Source organism: Pipra filicauda, unplaced genomic scaffold (assembly GCF_003945595.2).
Source record: "Pipra filicauda isolate LSUMZ 115617 unplaced genomic scaffold, ASM394559v2 scaffold11_size5308982_pilon, whole genome shotgun sequence".
NCBI classification, from domain to species: Eukaryota; Metazoa; Chordata; class Aves; order Passeriformes; family Pipridae; genus Pipra; species Pipra filicauda.
The window spans coordinates 2,042,769-2,064,555 of NW_024103652.1; the positions used below are offsets into that span (position 1 = coordinate 2,042,769).

The 21,787-nt window shown below is 35.2% G+C and overlaps 1 protein-coding gene across 5 annotated transcripts in view; it reads right to left on the reverse strand.

The window, feature by feature from the left end:
* The window catches only part of HEATR5A (HEAT repeat containing 5A), a 68,811-nt gene that overhangs the window by 23,847 nt on the left and 23,177 nt on the right, over nucleotides 1-21,787 (reverse strand). For all 5 annotated transcript variants that reach the window (XM_027720238.2, XM_027720194.2, XM_039386455.1 and 2 more), the window contains exons 9-22: nucleotides 21,153-21,408; nucleotides 20,033-20,188; nucleotides 19,059-19,309; nucleotides 16,037-16,148; nucleotides 15,019-15,171; nucleotides 13,599-13,698; nucleotides 12,772-12,881; nucleotides 8,424-8,587; nucleotides 8,146-8,321; nucleotides 6,611-6,716; nucleotides 3,954-4,144; nucleotides 3,351-3,510; nucleotides 2,448-2,637; nucleotides 1,663-1,832 (exon numbers count right to left, since the gene is read on the reverse strand). In XM_027720238.2, the coding sequence (XP_027576039.2) occupies nucleotides 1,663-1,832; nucleotides 2,448-2,637; nucleotides 3,351-3,510; nucleotides 3,954-4,144; nucleotides 6,611-6,716; nucleotides 8,146-8,321; nucleotides 8,424-8,587; nucleotides 12,772-12,881; nucleotides 13,599-13,698; nucleotides 15,019-15,171; nucleotides 16,037-16,148; nucleotides 19,059-19,309; nucleotides 20,033-20,188; nucleotides 21,153-21,408 (2,295 nt within the window). The remainder of the gene's footprint in view (nucleotides 1-1,662; nucleotides 1,833-2,447; nucleotides 2,638-3,350; nucleotides 3,511-3,953; nucleotides 4,145-6,610; nucleotides 6,717-8,145; nucleotides 8,322-8,423; nucleotides 8,588-12,771; nucleotides 12,882-13,598; nucleotides 13,699-15,018; nucleotides 15,172-16,036; nucleotides 16,149-19,058; nucleotides 19,310-20,032; nucleotides 20,189-21,152; nucleotides 21,409-21,787) is intronic.

Genomic DNA, 21,787 nt, shown 5'->3' on the forward strand with positions numbered 1-21,787 from the left:
CTACAAATGCAGAATTCTGATTGCTCAATTATCTTCTCACAGACCTGAAAAGCACACACTCAAACCTTGTTTATGATACTCTTCAGAGACGTACTGGCATTTACTGAATTGTCAGTGTCAGCAAAATTGTCCCTAGTTGTATAACAAGTTCATGGGAATGAGAAAAGTAAGGCCAGTGATTTGTTTGGATTCCTACCCTGTGAAGCCCAGAATCATTTCTGGGTTAGAGAGGAACACACACGTGTACAGATGAATGAACACACACAGTCAAGCTATGAACCATGTTTTCTCTTAATTGAGTAATTTAACATTATGAAATTCATAAAGTACTGTACGAAGTACTTTCAGACCATTTGTAAAAACAATAAAAATCAGTAGTATCGTATAGACAACTCTATCATGATGTCCTCTTTATTAGTTAGATAGTTGATATTAGCTAGAGACACAGAAGCAGATTGCACACAGACTTAGAAATTATCCCAAATGCTAACACATCCGCTGAGCAAGAGAGTGGCTTACATGGTTTGCTGTGATTTTATCAATGTAAGAAAAACTGATTTTAACCCAGAGAAGAGAAAATAATTCTTAGTGTATGTTAAAACAAAGAACACTTCAGATTAGTTCCAGTTCTTCTGCAATTAGCATATTCATGCCTATCACAAAGTGGGGCTGAAAGACCTTCAATTTTTCCTACCTCCCACATCATGTTGCTAGTCAAACTGAATAAAGAAAACTGGAGGAATCTAAACTTTATCCAAAATTAACATATAGTCAGTATCGATACACAAGAGCTACCCAGTAGAAGATGTGAATAAGAACTGTGTTAGTATAGACAAGATTAAAACAAAACCCCACCATACTTTACTGTCTCTGTGGGTTTTTGTTTCTACCTAGCCCACAAAAAACCACCAGGGCTAATAACTACCAGAAAATTATTTTTGCCTTTTTTTTTTACGTGCTTCAGAACAAAAACTTTTCAAAGACAGAGAAATATTGAGTGAAAAGAAAAAGAAACAAACAAAAAAACCCCACAGCAAATAAACTCTCCAACCTCTGTGTCAAATGGGACTGAAAAAGAGTTTTGTTTATTTTTTCCAAAGACCTGGTTTGACTATTACTTATGTAACTGTCAGAAATATTTATACTGACTGCCAAGATGTCAGTACATTGAAGCATTAGTGCTACAGAAATCACAAAACAGAGAAATCTATAATTTTTCAGCATCATGAAAGAACAAAACGAAACCAAACAATTCTCAGTAATTGGTACACACAAATATTTTTAATCAATCCTTCACCCAAGGCATAAAAAGCAGCAAAAGGAAAAAAATGGTCAACATAAAATAGCTGGTAAAAATCCAGCAGAAATTTGTAATGAATGGTATATCCTGCCAGACAACTGGCCTTAAGAGCAGCAGAATGTGCTTGCAAGCAGTTTGGAAGGCCAAGATTTCTACAGAATGTGCTCATCTCGTAAAGGGGAGGTATAAACTGAGAGAAAAATAAGAAAAAATATCCAATACTTGCCTGTAGAAGGACATGAAACACCTTACCCCTACACAATGATCAGTTTCTCTGGTTAAAGAAACATCTCCATTTTTTAAGTGTTTCTGAGCAAAATGTTTTAAAATACAAGGATATAGACTAGTAAATATATACTCACACATAGGCAGCTAACAAGGTTAGACAAGTTGACGTGCCGAGGAGCAAACATGTGAAGCTGCTGAAGGCAAGAGATGGCTTGAGCCTGAACAAGGCAATCAGGATTATCCTGCATCACTGCACAGCCCAAGAGGCAGGAAGTTCTTAAGGCTGAAACTGTTGTACTGCTGCCTATATTTGGAATAAAAAAAGTAGGGTTTGGGTTTTTTTTGGTTTTAAAACATCGCTTTTTTTTTTAGTAAAAATGATAACCTGTTTTTTCCCAAGTCAGCCAACATTCATCCTCTTGAAGGATGACTTCTGCGTCTCTGCTATACTTTGATATCAATGAGTAATGATCACATTGCTCTCTGGAAATTTCACTGTCCAGTTACCTAAAAGGTGATTTAGATGCAAATTTTAAATGTGTGCATCACAACTAAGGCACAGATTGGCTCCTAACTCTTGAAATATGAGTATCTTCTGTTCTCATGCTAGAACTATAAGATGTTAAAATGTAAGAATTGTAAAATGTAAAAATTTATGTAAGAAATTTCAGCCCAAGGCAAGGCTTGGAGAACCAGTTAAAACAAAGGAAATGATCTCAAGAAGACATACTATTTTTAGAAAACTAGCAGTCATGTCATCTTCATTGCATAAAGTCATGGCCTGTGAAATACTGTTTTAAAACGAGGAAAAAAATCTTAGCATCTGCTTGTTTGTTACAATTGCAATCACACATTCAAACAAAGTTTAGCAATTCTGTTGCTAATCCAAACCAAGCTGATGCTTTTATATGTTACATACCTTGCAACTCAGGGCCCAGCGTGGTAATAAGTGTATTTAAACAGCGACCAAGGCTTTGGTGAACTTCAGCATAAGCAGGAGGCACAGTCAACAACAACATGAGAACAAGAGATAAGGTAGGTTCCACATGCACATGGTACAAGGGCCCAGCCAAATCTACTATCAGTGACAGAGAGTGTAGTGCCCATGCCTGTAAAATAAGAGAAGTCATGTAATGTTTATGTGATAAATGTAAGATTTTTTAAAAAACTTGATAGTTCAAGTGAAATTCAGTGTAAAGATATTGTGAAAAAAGCTTTAAAAATTCTTTAACTGAGATTTATACAAATACATTAAATACACTCGATGTCTCTTAAACTATTCTGATAGATAACAGTTTTAGCCACAGAGAAATAATGTGAATTAGTCTTCAAAAATTCTTGCATTATTCAAGGATGCATATTCACCAAGTTCTACAGCATTTAGGCTACAAATCCCTGTTATTTACTACATGACCCTTCAACAAAAAATGTGATGTAAACATCGTAGAAGAGACAAAAACTGACATAAACAAAAAAACTTAGGTACTATCCAGTCAAAGTCAAGATATAGGTGAATGTGAAATGAATTAATTTCTAAAACATCACCTACTGCTTCTGAAGCCAGTATATCTTAGCCTTATCAGCCTCGCTGATCATTAAGTAAGAACCTCATACATATCATCGTATTTGTTGCTAGGGAAGTTGTTGAAGGTGGATTTCAAGCAGGGGCTACCTTCTACATTGCCTTTGCTGCTCTAACCATTACCTGTGAGGTATTCCTAAGAGGTTGTGAAGTGTTACTCTTACGAGAAAAGAAACCTTATACCCCAGAATATAATTCTATTAATTTGTAACATAACATTTTTATATAAGTGGCAAGTACCTGTACATCAGGAGAAGTACTGTCCTGAGATAAAGTATACAGGATTCCAACACATGCATTCAGGTGCTGAGTAGAACCTATTCCTCCTAGGTACCTATACAGACATCCCAGAGCCAAAGAATGACCTGTTCTTGATACCACATCCCTGGCAGATTTTAACCTATTAATTGAAAGAAAGCTGTTAGTTTAATCACCAAGACTCTTACTATGCAATAAGCACATGTACAAATGAAATTTCTGGTATATAATAAGCAAAACATTTAATTAGACACTGTTACATTGCCAAAATTCTAAGTTCATATATCATTTCTTATCTGAAGAAAGTACCAAAATTATTTTAGATACATTTAAATGATGTTGCTAGAACAGCAGAGAATTTAATTTATTTTAAAGTCTACATGGTTACTTAGACAATCTTCTTCAAGATCACCAAAACTAAGAACTACATGCAGAACTCAGGCTGTGCTTTTTTCTGTTTATTTCTTAAGTGACATCAAAATCATGAAGGAAATCATCTTTTAAAAATTATCATAATAGTCGCTGGGTAGATTTCTCAAACATTTTTACAAACTCAACTAGTAACCACGCTTTTTCTGAACTTACTTGTCAAAACTGACTTGTGCTAATCCGGCGGTGAAGGCACTGTCAGAAACCACCTGTGCCAACCTGGCCAAACACTCTGCAGCAGCGCATCTTAGGAGTGGATTATTGCTTTCCAAGGCACCCATTACCAATGCCAGGGCAGACCTTCTAACTTCTTCTGAACCTAAACTTCCCTTGCAGTTAGCCAAATGCTAAAAATAAATATTAAATATATTAAACAGAATATGAATTAGAATGTGCTTTTCTGTCACGCAAAAAACTCAAGACCTGCAGAAGGAATTTTATTTTCTTCCACTTTACCTGAGGAATTCCTCTCTTTTTATTTGCTGTTTTGAGAGTTAGACATCTAGCCCCGCATAAGTGTACATCACAGCACAGCATTATAATATCAACATTACTATTTTAAGAAATACTGGACAGATTGTAGTAGAACAAAATAAACCAACATATAAGCATAAACTTTAGGAAATAATATCAAGAAGAAAACCAGTGAGAATGGAAAGACACAAAGAAAAATCTCAGTCCAAAATAAGAGTATGAGTAAAAGCTCTAGCAGTTATCTGGATTCCATATTAAATATGCTCCAAATACAAATACTGTACAATGAAAGGTCTTGCCTATTCTGAAAACATTTTGCCTTATTAAGAAACACTAAAAAAGGAAGAATGAAAACTGCACAGGAACTGAGGAAATTATAAATAAAGCATTAAGGAAAAGCAGTAAATGGCAGATAGTTTTGAGATTACTTTTTTTTACCAATTGTTAATTTTTATTTATACAATAAGAAATATGAAAGGGACAGTGATAAAGACAGAAATGACACAAACAGAATTTTTCCATATCTCTCTTATTTAAATGACACTAGTAGGGATGCTGATATACTACAGTGCACTAGAACAGGTTTTCCTAAAACTAACATTAAAAAAGGTGAAAACTAAACTCCTTAGCACTCAAGAAAGCTATGACAACACAAAACAATATATTATCATAGAAAATGGGATTGATCTTCACCTTGACTGTTAATCAAAACAAGAACTTCTGTGTAGAGTGCTGGTTTGGGCTGGGGTCATGGTAATTTTCTTCACAGTAGCTGGTATGGGACCATGTTTGGATTTGTGTTGCACACATGGCCAATAATACTGAGTTGGTTTTATTATTTTTGAGCAGTGCTTACACAGAACCAGGGCTTTTTCTGGTTCTTGTACCACCCTGCAAGTGAGCAGGGTGGGAGTGCAAAAGGAGTTGGGAGGGGATGCAGACGAGATAGCTGACCTCAAGTGACAAAAGGGATATTCCATACCATTTAGCTGTTAAAAGAGAGTTTTTAGCATAAAGAAGTTTTAAGTAAAATGAGTACATAGAGTTATTTAGCATAAAGAAGTTTTAAGTAAAATGAGTACATAGAGTTATAATACTGTGTGATTTAATATGCAGTTTGCCACTCTTTACTGGCTTAGCACAAGTAGCTGGATTAGCTGAACCCTTATGCCGATAGCTCTGAACTTACGTCAAGAGATGTTTTTGGCTGGAATATAGTTAATTTTCTTAGTAATTTTCCTAGTAGCTGGCACAGTGCTGTTTTCTCTTCAGCACAAGAAGAATACTGATAACACACTGATGTTTTGATTGTTGCTAAGTAACATTTATGCTAAGTCTAGGGCTCTTTTAGTTTCCTATGCTCTGCCAGAAGCACAAACCAGAATATCAGGACACTACAGCCATCAGCAGAAGCTGCAGCTCCTCAAGGTAAGAACAATGAACAGCCTACCTGCATGAAAACAGGGAAAGAACCCAATAATGCGTTAGAAGACCCCAGACCAAAAATCACCACTGGACCAAGAGATGCGTCCAAGATGTGTGGAGAGCACATGAAGGATGGGTCCATATATCATAAAGGGTATAATTTCCCAGGGATTTTTGTTCTGGGTGCCTCTCCAGAGGCATCCAGCTTGAGCTGACCTGCTGCTCTACCACTATATCAAATAATTTGGTTTTATGAATCTGATCCCTGAGACTCTGCTATGGGAAAGCCAGAGTCAAGCCAGAAGAAGTAGGAAGCATGCCTGAGAGGGAGTGTGTGTGCAAACAAGGAGACGAAAAGGACACATGTTGGCTCACTGGAGCCATTCGCAGTGAAGGGGCTCCGGTTCCAGCAGGTAAAGTCTCGGGTGGTCTGTGTGCGACTCCTTGAACAGTGTGAGAATGCTCAGGCAGCAACTTTAACATGGCATCATGCTCAGCATATCAAGTTGGGAGAAGGAGGCAAGGGGATGTTTGGAGTGATGGTGTTTCCCTTCCCAAGTAACTGTTAGGCATGATGGAGCCCTGCTTTCCTGGAAAGAGCTGGACATCCACCTGCCGATGGGAAGTGGTAAATAAATTCCTTTTTTTGCTTTACTTGTGTGTGTGGCTTTTGCTTTCTCTATTAAACTGTCTTTATCTCAACCCATGAGTTTTTTCACTTTTATGATTCTTTCCCCCATCCCACTATGGGGGGAGTTAGCGAGTGGTTGTGTGGCTGGGTTTAAATCACAGCAGTTGACACATTTGAAGCAACAGGTGCTATATTTTAGTAACAGAGAGAGAGAGAGAGAGAGAGAGAGAGAGAGAGAGAGAAACAAAGGAGAGGAAAGAAAAGAGAGAGAGAGGAGATTTACCTTTAAGGAAGTAGAAAAGGCTGACACGACATGTAGTTGTACTATTTGTTGTCGTGATCCTTTTGTTTGCTTTATGGAATTCAACAACTGTTCTAATGCCTGGAGCCTTAAACAAAAACAGAAAAGAAACCATAGAATTGAAAGTTAAAGAAATAATTCAAGAGTTTCAATTCTATTTTAAAACCCATAACAAAACCTATATATTACAGAAACAGAGGTGGAGCAAATTAACTCTTGAGTGTTTTCCTTCAACTGGCATCCCTGTCTCCTACAAAAAAATGGGTATTCTGTATTAGAAAAAGTAACTGATCCATGAACATAAACTCTTTGCCTTTGTTTCCTTATAACATATGTATTCACAGATAATCATTTATTCTAATTAACATTTAACAGAAATTATTAAAACAAACTGTATAGGGGAATGATGCATTTTGACTTACAATTGAGAAAGGAGGAGGTAAAAGAAAAAGAAAATGAAAATGCAGTTATCTGCAGCAATTAGTTCAGGTCTTGAGAAACAGGTGAAGAAAACCAACCGGTAAGGTGGTGACAGTTGGGGCAAAAAACCCAAACAGAAAAAAAATCCACATTAAAAGCAGTCAGTGAAGAGAGAATAAGAAAGTAAAGGGGAGTCAGAAGAACAAATAAATCACATGGCAATTTTATTGGCAGGTATTCTCATATTCAAAAAGCTGCCTCAAACTTACACTAAATCCTGAGCATTCTAGGTAGTGAAAATATCAAGACTCAGGGCTCATCAAGACTAAGCACTCATCCCACATAGGGTAAATAAAACCATTACTATCTATAATGATCATGATCTGAGGTCTAAGTACCGTTGGCTTTGAAAATACAAAGCTGTTTATTTTAAAAATAATTGATCTGCTCTAAAGCCGCATTCAAAAATATTACCAGCAGCATACAGAAGAAGAAACAGCACACAAAAATCTTAAGGAATTTTATGCCTTAGCAAGCAGTGTGTTCATAAATGCGAAACAAACCAAAATGCCATGTGCGCAGTAGGAAGTTCATACACACAAGAGAATTTTGTGAACCTTTCAAGCATTCTTGTACCTTGACAGAACTGTGGTAAGACACGTACCTGTTTCTTCCCATCTACTTTTTATAATGAATGAGGCAGGATGAGGGTTCCTTATGCTGCCGCTTCCTATCCCTTTTGTCCCTCTTTGTTTCTAAGGTATTTAGTAATTATGTATTAAGCACCACAAAAATAGTGCAATAGCTCTTAAAATAACTTCCATTTTGATCTGGCTATCAGAACAAAACATTTTTCCTGGTCAAAAGAATTTATTATGACAGTAACCTCTTGCTGGATGTGCTTTTTTGTTGTCAGTAACTTTAAAGAGAAACTTGAACAATTTGGTGGTCTAAATTATATTATTCACATGGTTTACAGAATCCACTTAAGCAATTAATTATATTTTCAGAACTGTTTTCTTCTGTATTCAATGTCAAACACTGTGACCATCTCATAACATCTCCCAAATTCCCAGCAGTTGTAGTTACTACTTTACCTGTGAGATTCTGCTATATGGGAAAACATAACTCCAAAAAGTCGAGTTGCTGCACTGATAACAGACAATGCAGGAGGTAGTGGTTTGGGTACTGAGTCCCCTTTTCCAGCTTTCTCATAAATTGCGTGAGGGTCGTACTCCAGGCTGCCACTAGCTATGCTGCTACCTAAAAGGAGCTGTAAGAAAGAAAAAAGGGATAGCCGTATTTTTGACCAAGTCTAAATGAGCACTGACCCTAATAACTAGAACTACTGCCTTTATAACAGAACAAAAAGTACCTGCTCTTCGATAAATCGGTGGTCAGTCTCCTGCAGTAAGGGACCGAGTAAAATGAGATCATTCTCATGACAAAGCGGTGGAAGCAAGAACGTAGAGGCATCAATCTGGCTATCTGGGACAGTCAAGTCGGTCACTAACTCTTTCAGAACAGCACAGAAACTTCCTTTAAGTTAAAGGAAAAATATTTAAAATTTCTGGTTAATTACTTGCAACGAGCAACTTTGGGAGCAAGATATTTATACTGAAATAGCAACATCCATCTAACATTTCTCTCAAGTCTTCAAATAGTTAATTGGAGAACCCTCTGTTACAGGGGAAACAACAGAGCAGTATCTGAGATAAGCAAGCTAAGCACATACAGCAATCCAGAAGCTGAAAAGCAAAGACTTTTACTTTTACAGAAGGCATAGTGCCATACAAGTGATAATCCAGTAAATTAGTTACATTTACAATTAAAGTAGAGGAAAAAAGGCAGTTACAAACACAGCTATATTTTCTTTTATTTCCTGAAAATTAATGCTGTGAAATGTATTACATAATTACATGGGAATACTTGGACTTGGCAAGTCGAGGTAATTTAAAACATCCATAAGTTTGATAAATAACAAAATCTGATGAGCATAGTCCCCCGTTTTATGAGTTCGCATGCGAAAAGCAAAGCAGAAGAAACTTACTGTAGGTTATGCTATGATAAATTACACTATTAGTTGAGTTTCACATATTTTTGTACTTAATATTTCTGACAAGGTTGTACATTATACATAAACAACAACCCTGGGCATTTTGACTCAGACTATTTTAGGTCATTAAAATAGTCCTTGTAGTGAGAGAACATTTCCAGCGCTGAACCACATGTGATGAGAAAGGTCTGATTTATAATTAAGTTGTGTTGAAAAACTGCAGAACTGATTTTAAAGAATGCACACAGTCTTTATACAATTATTACATAAGAATTTACCTCCAGAGCATTAAGGTTGCAAAGTCAAGTCCTCAAGAATAGGGAAATATCAGCACTAAGAGGAGGAGCTTAACTCCACATATCCAATTCTTTGCATTCAGATTAGATGATTGCACAACTATCTGTTTGCACTAAAGTTGCTTATCATTTCTCAACACGTTGAAGTTCCAAAAAACGGGACAACACAGTTATCAGCACCCCATGAGCACAAGCAGAATTATTATAGTTGGAGCTGGTAGCTACAACCAGCTATTTTACCTTTTTTGAAAATTGAAACTGTTCCTAGAAAGCTGACTTTCTCTCCCCTACTTACCAAACTCCTGGCCTCATCAGCCTGTCTTCCCTGCAGGCATCTGTTGCTTTGCCTGCCTCCCTGACTAATTAGGCAAGTATGTAATTTTTCCAAAATGCTTTACTCAAATCTAAATGCAAAAAGTTAGCACTATCAAATATATTGCAAGGTGCACAAATAGTGTGTGCCAGGGACACAAATTGAGCCTTTTCAAAAAAACACAGTAGTTAAGAACTAAAAGCTGTTCTTTCATTATTGCTCATCACAACACCTTTTTTTTCTTTTAAATTCCCTTCCTATGAGAACAGCTTTTAAAATCAAATGTAATTGAGATACCCATTTTTTAACCAAATTAAAATTTATTTTAGTCTCAGACACTTGGCAATCCTCAACATGTCAAACAATATTTTCCCAATGTAAAGCAGCTCAAAATTTTGAGCCAGAATGCTGTTCCAGCATTCTAGCTATTCATCTCATCCTATTAAGAAAGAGAAGTGAATGCTTGTATTCAATTTTATGGTTTAGACAGTGGAACGTAACAAGCACAAAAAGCTGAAGAATGAAAAGAAACCTAATGAGTTGTCTGACAAAACACATTAATTTCAGACAACAGAAAGCATCAACAAATCTAATAAAATTCAGACTACTGAAATTACTTGTGTGAAATTTTCAATCTGGACATTATAAAACTTTTTGTATTAAGTAACAGGAAATAAATGTTTAGCCTCAAAAACATGAGCACATTGTAATCCGGATCTAATTACACATGAAAATGATCACAAATATGATTCTTCATCTTAGAAACAGAAACAGCTTTCACCAGCTTAAAAAGTTCATACTTTGGATCAGATAAATTGCAAAGTCTTAACTGTTCAGACACAATTGAAGACAGCAACTAAAACATGTTCAATGTATTTCACTGATGTTCATGTTTACCTAATATGCTCTTTTCATTTCTGTCATCGCTGAAATAATGCAAATAATCACTTACTATTCATGCACACTCATAGTAGATCTTCGTAAAATTATGCTGTTTGAGTTGATACGGATTTTTAGTGATGAAAACAGTAAAAGAAACTGCCTCTAAAAGGCAGAAAGTGAGCAGGAAAGGACCAAGCAGAGCCTAAACAAGTCTTAGTGTCTCAGGCCTCAGAAATCTAAAGCCTTGAATTGACAAATAAGCTGGGATCTATGAATAAAGAATCTGTTTTCAACTGTTCATTTTCCTGGGTATTTTGTTCCTCTTGTGCTAAAGAAACCAAGTTTTGCACGTTATTTGCAAATACTAAAACCTTGAGTTACAACTCCTGGTGTATGTTTCCATCACCAATTTTCTCAAAAAAAAACAGCTTGCAGGTTTCTAGCATCTGCCTAACTACCTGGATGAAAGAAAACAAAGACAAAAGAAATAAAACTATGAACTGGTGAAAGTTTCTCATTCAGTGTGTCACTCTGAGCCATGCAAAATGTGACATGCTGTGCAACACCAGAGTACTCCTAATATTGTCCCTATTGATAATGACTGAATTTAGACATTGAAAAAAGAATTCTGGGTTTCATAATGATATTGTTTTCCTAAATATATAATTTTTAAAAATCCAGGTATTTGCAAAGACATACAGTTTCTGCATGAAGCTTTCATACTGGAAATAATATGGAAAGAATGGCATTTGTTTCAAGTTTTACCTTAGAAACTTTTCTTCACACTTTTAAATGATGCACACTTATACATTAAAATATATAGCAGACCTTGGAAATAAGTTCTGGTGATGTAAGCATTTCCATTCTTTCTCCACTCTCATACTGTTGTATTACACATGGGTGGATACGTCTGAGACTAAACCTGTCAAGTAACTGCTTTGATTCTAAGGCTATTCTCAAAGCTTTCAGCAGGGTGACCCCTTATTTACAAGAAACCTTTCAAGCTTTTTCTTTATTTATTGGATCTAGAATGCAGCACCCTCAGCTAGGATGCTCTCTCACATGAATCATGCTTTGCAGGTCACACTGTAAAACACGGTGTATTTTCAATGAAGTTAGAACATAACCCAGAAATCTCAAACACATCAAGAAACTGCCAAACCCACACCAAATGCTTGTATTGTATAAAATGTTACCCCTGTAATAAAGAAACAAAAGGAATAACTTGTTCTAAGGGATGAAAGTGTAATTTTCAGTCTTTTAAACTCAAGTCACGAATGAGTATTACACACCATGCTTCCAGTGTTATATACAGAATTCCAATGTGACAGCAGCTTTAAGGTATAAGTCAGGGATTTGTCCCAATTTTTTTAGCCGTTACCACTAGATGGAGCACATAATTTGAGTACGGATTCCCTCCACGATAAAGAGGACACAGCTAATTTAGACCCTGGCTGGCCCATATTGTCTCTGTCCTGAAAAAATACCCTATACTTCTCTTTACAGCTGTCAAAAGCACTATGGTTCCTTACTGAAGTCCATACAGTACTGTATGGCAAACAATTCAGAGACAACAAAGGTATTTAACGTTTTAGCTGAACTGTTAGACCCATCTAACTACAGTGCATAGTTATTGCATTAGAGGGCTAGATTTTAAATGCTTAGTTATGTTCTCCTATGGAAAAGTAAGTCAATCTCCAAATTTTGTTGAAATTGTTCTTTAAATACAAACTTTTTAGCCACAATCTGCACAGGATCAGGTTAATATCTGTAATATATGTTTACTTAAATTATGCAACTGATTTAAACTAAGATTACACCTTTGGGATTCAGGATTCAATGGAAAATAAAACAGGCATCAAAAAGATTTTTTTTCAACTACTTTGAAATTGAAAGGTTGTCTGCCTTCTAGTTTCAACCAAAAATAGAACAAAAGTCTATATGTGTAACAGAGGCCTATATTTATAATAGGAGAGGGGGAAAAGAGATCATGAACACTACCTTTTCAAAACCACAGTGACTTTGCTACAATTCATCAAATTTAAATAGACAGAATAACATTTGTTTTTTAGAAAGGGTGAAACTAATTTTTGCTACCTGAATTTACATAGAACAAAAACTTAAAAATAAGCCCATGGCATTTTTAATGGATTTCTCTCTGTATGGAAGTACATACCTTCATAGGTCTTTGGAGGCAATACTGCTAGTAATTCATAAAGTTTATGTCTGTAAATTGTTGATGGTGTTTTTAAAGCATTTCCGTATGATTTATGTATTGAAGAGAGCCTTAAAATATAAAAAGCACATCAGAGATGTTAAAGATGCAAGCATTACGTAATGCCCCAGTTTCATTTGTACCACTCTGCCAAATGCTTTTAAAATTTGTACGTATTATATAACTACAGTTCTGATTGGCATTACCAATAGTAGAAGGAAACCAATTTATTTCATATATTCTGACAGAATGTCTGTTGTCCATTCCCAGGCATTATTTTTACTTAATACCAGAGAAATAAACAAGATTTTCTATTTTCTTTGATTTTACCTATATTTATGACAATAAACTTTTGTGGATATATTTCTCTAAGCTAGAGTTTAAAGCCCAAATGCATTAAATCACTCTATATTCCAAAGGTAAATGTTTAAAAACTATAAAACCCTTTCCAACTTAGTTCTGAATACATATATAAAAAGTGCCCATGTCTAAAAGATTTTTTCTAAGCATATTCCTGAACTTTGTTTTTGTTTTATAAAAAATGATGGTATATAAACACAAATGTGCATGTTTGATTAAAAAAGTAGAATATAAACACTAACTTAAAAAACCCATGCAATAGCTTCTTTCTTAGCTTTTTCACATGACACTGGAATCTGCAAACACATAGACTCTGATTTCTGTCCTTTGAAAAGAAAGTTCTTTAGAAACTGTGCTAAGTCAAATGCACATTACTCTGGAGCTTCTCAAAACCAGAATCCATTTAACAGCTTCATACACACACTTACTGTGTCAATAAATCAACAGCACTTGGGAGAGGAGGAAGAAGTCTCTGAACAACTTCATCCGTAAGAAGACCACCACAGTGGGAAACAAAGCTTTTGATAGCTAGAAAAGGAATTGGATTTTAATTTACTTAGTGTGAGGTATCTTGCAGGCACAAAATCACATCAGCAAAGTAATCACATCATTACGTCACTAATAATGTAAAAGTAGAAGAAAACAAACAAACAAAATTAAAAAATATTTTAGCCTATAAAATTGAAGAAACTGATAAAAATCTCATGAAAAAAGTCATGTTTACAGATGCACTGTTTTGTTATCTCAGCTTGGACATTCATTGTCTGACTTTTAATTGCATATACAAATTAACCTATTTTTTGCTTTCTGTTATAAACTGAGTTACAGTATATAAATCAACTTCATGATAATTCCATGATAATAATAAAAAAATAGAAGAAGGATGATTAAATGACCTACTGCTTACTGTTTTCCATTACAAATTAGTTTAATTACTGTACCTTATGAATCAGCTAATATGTATACAAGTATTTTTCATTATTTATGAAAAACTAAACTTGAGTTTAATTTTCAAAAGCACCTAGAGAATATGAAGTATTAAATACCTATTTTCTAAAGAGAAAATACTCATAGGTTAATTGTTTAGTTTACTTGTAAAATGAAATTACTATTGAATTCCACACTTTGTGATAAATCTTAAGAGTAAGAGAGAGGGGTGATCACTACACCAGGGTTCATATTTCTGCAATGCAAAAGACCCTTTAGTACTCTAGAATACATGACTGAAACATATTAAGTATTTGAAGAAAATTACTGAAGTAATTTCCTGGAAACCCAAATTCACAGTATTTCATTCAAAAATTGCAACCTACCCAGACAGCAGCCACATACAAAGTGCTCTTCACAAGGTGAGAAGTGCAACTACCTTATCACAATTTTTACCCAAGTCTTCCCACTCCCACAAATGTGTTTGAATGACTCACCAATTCTATTTTGCTTATATTAAGTTACCTGATAGGAAAGACAACGTCTTTTTTCCAAACATAATAAAAGGTATAAACAACAGAACATATCCTGCTTTGGGTCTTCATTCATTACTGTGATATGTATGTTAAACTAGAGAAACAAGCTGATTATCATTTACTGCTTGAAAATCAACTGATTAGAAGAACAAGAGGAAAAACCATCTTGGGTTTTTTATTAGTTGGGTTTTTTTTTAACAAAAATTAAACACACATATATACATATGTAAATAGAGATATAGAAGCACGTATGTTGGGGAGTGAATACATCCTTTACCATCTAGTAAAAAAAAATCAATATGAAGTGTCCTTGTTCTGTCAGAAGGAAAAATAAACTAACAGCCCAACTATAAATATGCAGAGAAAGACAGTAAATCCCACTTACCACAAAGAGCACCAGTACGACCTTCCAGTGTTACTTGCCAGGTAAACGAATCTCCTCGTGTCTTCTCTGTTTCTAGGTCTTTAGGAGATGATGGAAAGATGCACTTCCACAGTAACAGCATTCGTGGCAGATGATGTTGGACAACTGCAGGACCTATAAATGTTGACAGTTGTCATGTTAATGCAGCATTAATAAAATTAAATTTTCTCTTTCATTCCTTTTTCCTGAGTTCACAAAATCTTTACAGCAGTGAATAAAACCTTACGCTACTTTTCCAGCCTTCTCATATATAATTTCTCAGATGTTTACTATCTTGGTACTTCATTTTCCTATATAACTGCATACCCACCGACACATTTACTAGTATGCTACCAAGCCAACTGCAGTCTCTGTTTTACTATGACCCTGTAGATCACCAGCATAAAAGAGATGTAATAATCAACAGCGATATTCAGGAAAGCAAGCATTTGTTTTAGGTTAATTAAATATAATAATATAAGAAAAAAAATGGAAGTTGTTGGGCAGAAGTAATAGCTGAAACAGGAAAGGTGCCTTGAAAATACGATCAAACCCAATAAAATACACTCTTTATCAGTAACTTACTGATCACAGTCAATAATATGACCATTAAGATATATCATAAAGTTCTGTAAGATTTCAAATGCCTGACAAGAGGGATATACAAATGATTAGATCAAATTGTGCTGGGACAGATGTTTAACAATTCATGACCACGAAGACATTTGGTTAGATTGACTTTGAAATTTATTTTCTACATTTATCTAATAGCAGTCCCACTCAGTCACTACTTTTCAGACATTGCTCCCAATGAACTAACAGCAAATTTGAGAGAAATGACATTTTAAAAAAACTTTTTGAGATAAAACATTCCAAACATTTCAGGGTTTTTTAATGATTTTGCAGTGGTAAATTACATAAAATCTCAAAAGAACTAAAATCAGAGATGTGACACCGAACAGCTTAATGGAGTTTAAGAAAAATTGTAGAAAGCTACTACCTAATGTCATGAGGGCAGCTATCAACAGCCATCCAGCCTGTGTTCGCTGCAGTGAAATGCGACCGTTCTGAGAAGCAGAACACAGCAACTCCTCTGCTACTGTCATGATTACCTTCAACGTAAAACAGAAAAACAGAGCATCAGCATCTTCATAACTACAATTTTTTTTTCAAATACTTTTATTTTGATACTTAATCCTATTCCAGTTTTCCCAGATAGGATGCCATCTTCCCCTCACGCAATGGCAATTAACTCGGCCTCCTGAAGTTGCAATTCCTGACTTCAGTAGTAGTCTGGGACAGCTTCAACAATTCTGTGGAGTACTAGGTAAGTTACTCGGCTGGTTTGTACCCTTTCTTTTATCAGCAGTAAAATGACAACCGATAATTCTCACAGGAATATGCATTGGAAGGATAGAAGTGTTGTGATATTCTATTTATGTCAATACGTAGAAAAAGAATAGCATGACACCTACAAATTACAGCTCAAAAGAAGTGGTGGGATGGACCAGTAATGATCTTATCATTGTTTTAGAATAACATATATTATTCTCTCTGACCACTTTTCAAATCGACAAATGGCATGGCTATACAAATGACTGAGAATAGTATAGTTAGAATTAATCCCATTTTAGCTGCACACACCCACCAAGTGCTAAGAGCAAAGTGATTACACTTGTTACCAAAGCACAAGCTACCTAGAACTTAAATGGAGGAACACACCCCCACGGACAATTACCACAGCAGGGCTACTAATGCTGTAAGTATTCTGCAAGTAGTTTGCTTCAATTACATTTCACATATGCTAAAAAGTATTTCTTACTTTCTGATTATGTCTGGTCTCCAAAACTTCCCATAAATCAGTATTATAAGTAAGAAGTGTCATTATCAAGAGTATCATTAAAAGTCTCAGTATAGAAAATATCCTTCTATAATTTTTTTGCACACTTAGAAAATGATGTGAAAGTTTGCACATAAACATTTATTTCATGAATGTTTGAAATTTTTACACTTCCAAAACTTCATCTAAAGTCTTTTTTCCAGTCGGAAAGTATTGGTTTCCCCAATTCCATAATGCTACCAGGTGGCTGTAAATGAAGAAATTTATTTGTATAGATTCCTGATAGATTAAATGTATTTGATTCTAAAATAAATCAGTACCCTTGTTAAATTATGCTACTAAAAAATCACTAAAAACTTATTATAATTAAATTACCTGTAAAACAAACATCCGAAAAAGGATGTCATTTAATGATTTCTGGCAATTTTTCTCTCTATGTACAGGAGGAATGTCTTATTTTTGAAGGATTTTTTTTAACAGAAGCATAAGCACTAGTACTGAATGTTAAATGTACCAAAACTCATTAATTATTTTCTTTAGGTTCCACCTGCAACTCTAACTGCTCTCTCAAAGGAAAATTAATTAATATAAAAGAGTTTCTATCCAGATCACTACTGTCTGAGTTTGATACTTCTTTGTCAAAACTGCTCTATTTAACACTGGTCTCTTTCAGTTTCTGGAAGTGTTCCTGGGAGAGAATGGAAAAGGGCTTTTGTCAACTGCTCTGTTCTCACCCCTGCCAGCTTAGTACAGAATACAGTATTTCTCCCACACTTATTTTGTACCCTCCCATACCTCCTCCTGGCTCTATTTCATCCTACTATACTCCTCTAAAAGAAATCTTTGTTAAGAATTATGTTTCTCTGTTAAATAGAAACTTTAGCTCTGCTTAAGTATATAGTATTTGAATGGCACTTCTTATCTATATAAGTGGGCAAACTGTATTCATTTTGTTCTCTCTGCATGATCTTTTAGTAATCACCAGGAAAAGTTCTTAAAAGCTAGGAAACACAGGTACATTTTTTTTTAATTTATAAGTTGTTTCAATTTGCAGTTGGAACTCTGAATGCTGAGAATATTTTCTTAATGTCCATTGACTCCAAAACAGGTATTTTCACAAGAGAGAATATAAGTTTCTACATTGTGTAAAGAATTAGCATGTACTGCTGACATTTCTGATGTACCATAGTTTTCCAAACATGAGTAACTCCATAGATAAAGTTGCCAATAAGATGGAAACAGCTTCTTCTCCTGGTCTGTATTTCTACATCTGCATATCCCTAAAATTTCAGAGCACTGTATATCCTATCTGCACTAGCAAGGAGATTGGTACAAGCATCTTAGACTATGATAATGTAATAAATTGGTTTCTATTAAATTCTGTAAAACTAAATAAAAGCGTGTATCTGTTGTACTTGACTAAACATTTTGTTGGACTTGACCAAAGATTTTCAATATAATGCATAATGTCTGTTACTGCTTTAAGCACTGACTAAACTGTACTCTGGAGAGTCATTGATGGGCCTAGGACATACTAATTTGGCTTACTGTGTGCTTGAACAACTTTCCTCCCAGAAACATGACAGCATGCAACAGATCTGTATGTGTATTTCTATTTTTTTTTTTTTTTAATGAAAGGAAGATCTTTTCCTTTGGCAAAGGCTGATACTTTTCAGCTGGATTTACTCCAAAATAGCCTTTTCTCACCATTAACACTACTGAAATGTCAGCTTTCTAAATTAAGCCAGTGTCAAACTGAGACAGAATTGCAGAAGGCTTAATTTTGCTGTAAAGAATTTAGTTGGAAATTTGAAAAATGTAACTACTCAAGAAATACTTTTTTCAGGTAAACCTTCTCTTAAGACTGTTCAATTTAAGTCCTAAAAGCTCTGTTCCAAAACAATGAATTTCTCCCCTAACAAAATTTTCTATTAGAAAAAGGTAGTAATGTGAGTAGTTAACAAAATCATTAACGACATTTCCCAAGAAATTCACAATCCTGACACATTTGAGAAAAAGCATTCGCTTATTTGAGTTATGGTATGCTTCAAAGTCCTCTTCTTGAGGCGCCAAAATATCTCATCAGTACACTGGGTTATGTGAGCACATCATAAAGTAAACTTGCAAGTACTACTGCAAAAACATCCAAGAGCTGCCCATATGTAAAGTATTCAAACCGTACCTTGCCTTTTCCATGTGGAATTCCTAAAGGACAGTGTTTTACTGCACCCAGTAAAGCAGCAACAGCAAAACTATAGCCAGTTACTGCTTCTGGGGAGGATTTCAACGTACTAAGACGTTCAATGCAACGATCCAACAGCAGGGACACATAGGAGGGTAATGCTACTGCAATACAGCGTAAACTCCAAGCTGCTGTTATTCTGACTGAAATGCTGGGATGAAGAATGATAGAAATTACTGCTTCCAGAACTCCTGAAAAATAAAACGCATAAATGCACTTAAGAAATAGGTAAGCAGATTGTCAAACAAGCAAAAATCTATACAGAGGACTGGTGAACGTAACACTATCCAATTTCTGTACTTCTCTTGAAAAAACTATTATTGTTTTTTATTGTGAAGTACTTCTTAACGAATTTTAATAATTCAATACTTTTCAAAAAAATTTACCCTGAATGAAACGTAACATTATGGAGAAAACCTAATGGAAAGAGATGTCCACTCGAACCCATCCAGAAAAAATGCAGCTAAATGAAAACAATAAAGGTTGATGAAGATACCCGGTTCAATCAAACTGATTTATTAAAAACATTATGAAGTGTTGGACTCTAAATACAACCCTTAATGGAATTAAATTTGATACTTTTTTTTTATTTTTAATAAATATACTTGTACAGGTTGGAGAAGATACAGAACTCTTTGGGCAATGTCTGAAATTTTCCTACAGCATGTTAGCTAGCCAACTTTCCCTTCTCCCTTTTTTGTTTTTGGTTGTTTTGTTGGGTTTTTTAAAGTTTATTGGAAGAATATAGAAAAGAAGAACTACAGTGATCCTAGTAAGGAGACTGAGCCAGAAGAATAGCCATAAGAAATCAAAGAAGAAATAAGAAAAAATAAGGAATCAAAGAAGACGAAAGTGAGCGAAGGAATATAAATACATTTTGTACTCTGGATGACAAAATAATTTAGGGCTTGTACCTGTACTGGAGTCTTGCAGTAATGGTGCTGCTGTCGTTCCTAAGCCTTGGATAAGACTTCCAAGTTCCTGAAGTGCACACACAAGCACATGCTGACTTCCTGTTACATCTATTGTATTAAGTCTTGTTTCCAAGTTACTGTCACTCATTGCAGCATCTGATAACACAGTACAAGAAAATCACTGTGAAATCATTACCAAAATCAAACAAACAGATCAGAAAAAGGTTTTTGCAAGAGAAGATGTTTCAATTACTAAATGCAGGCAGGTAGATAAAGTGGAAACTACCAAATTGCTTATCTTTACGTGATGGGAAACAGTGGCTAGCAAGAAGCATGCTATTCTGCGCCCCACCAAAAGTGATATGAAGAGGACATGCTTTGATAATTTGTCAGATTTTGGTACATAGTAGGAAAAAAGAAAGGGAAGAAAAGAATTTAATTTTATGACAGCAAGCGAGAAGGTGGAGACAAGGAATAAAGAGAGAGGGGAAAAATATGATGTATTTTTGAAAGTTCATCTTTTGAGACACAAATGAGTATGTCAGTTTAAACATACAGCATTTAGATATTTAACTCAGATACAATATGCAGCTGTACACCAGGGGACAACTGGTTATGCCCAGCATTTTCTTTCTTTTCCACTCCAAGGGGATATGTTTTCTCCAGGAGAAATGCTCATTTTTCAATTAGGAACAAACGTTTCTTTTTTGAACCTTCAGTAATGTCAACTGCTCTGAACAGGAAGGCAGGATCTGGCTAGACATACAATAACTGCCAATTTAACTTACTTTAAAATACTATCTGTATTTTATTACTGCATATATTTATTATTTAATTTTATTTGCAATTGGTTAAAATTGTTTTTGCCAGGGAAGGAGTGTTAAAAATACTTTTATACTTGTGTGGGTACACACATACAGAAGAGACACATGCACACACACACACAAATAACCAGCCCAAGCTAAAAACAAAGCAGTCCATCAAAAGCGTTTTACATTATCGTGGGGTAATAAATCAGCACTATATATTCTATTTCTGCAGTCTCTGGATTAGGTAGTTGGACAATCACTTAAAAAAGGAAAAACAGAGGCCCAAATGGATAATCCTGTTAGACCCATACCCACAACTTTCTTCAGTTTCCAGATGGCCTGACAAATCTCCTTGGCAGCTGCAATTTGAGCCTTTTCCCCGAGCAGGCCTCCTACTGTAGCTCGAAGGATGAATGAAACACAGCGACGACAGCCAATAGCATCCACTGGGCTCTGAACAGCCTTAGGGTGAGACTGAGACACAAGATCTAGAATATGGGAAAGGAAGGCAGAGAAGTTCCTTTCAAGCCATTTTGCTCCTAATGTAGAGACAAATACCACATATGCCTGAAAGAGATTTGAAAAGAAATATATTTTAGAGCAAAATATCTGGGAAATCCCTGCTAACTATCCCACTTTCATAACTTCTTAAATCTGCACATTGCACAACTAGAACACTAAACTGAGATGACTTACAAATTTATGCATCTATAAATCACATACGTTCTCACTTCTGGTATCTGCAATTTCTTACATATATGTTTAAATAATTTAAATTACTATCAAAGTTGTACCAGTAATATTGCAGCCTGCTTTGACTGTAAGTTAATTCAAGATGCTTGCCCATGTCATTTCATTCCAGAGTGTGAGAAATGGCAGTTTACCCGGCACAGGCACTTTTTATGTAAAACATTGTGTTTGGTCTCACTTAACAACAGCTTCCAGC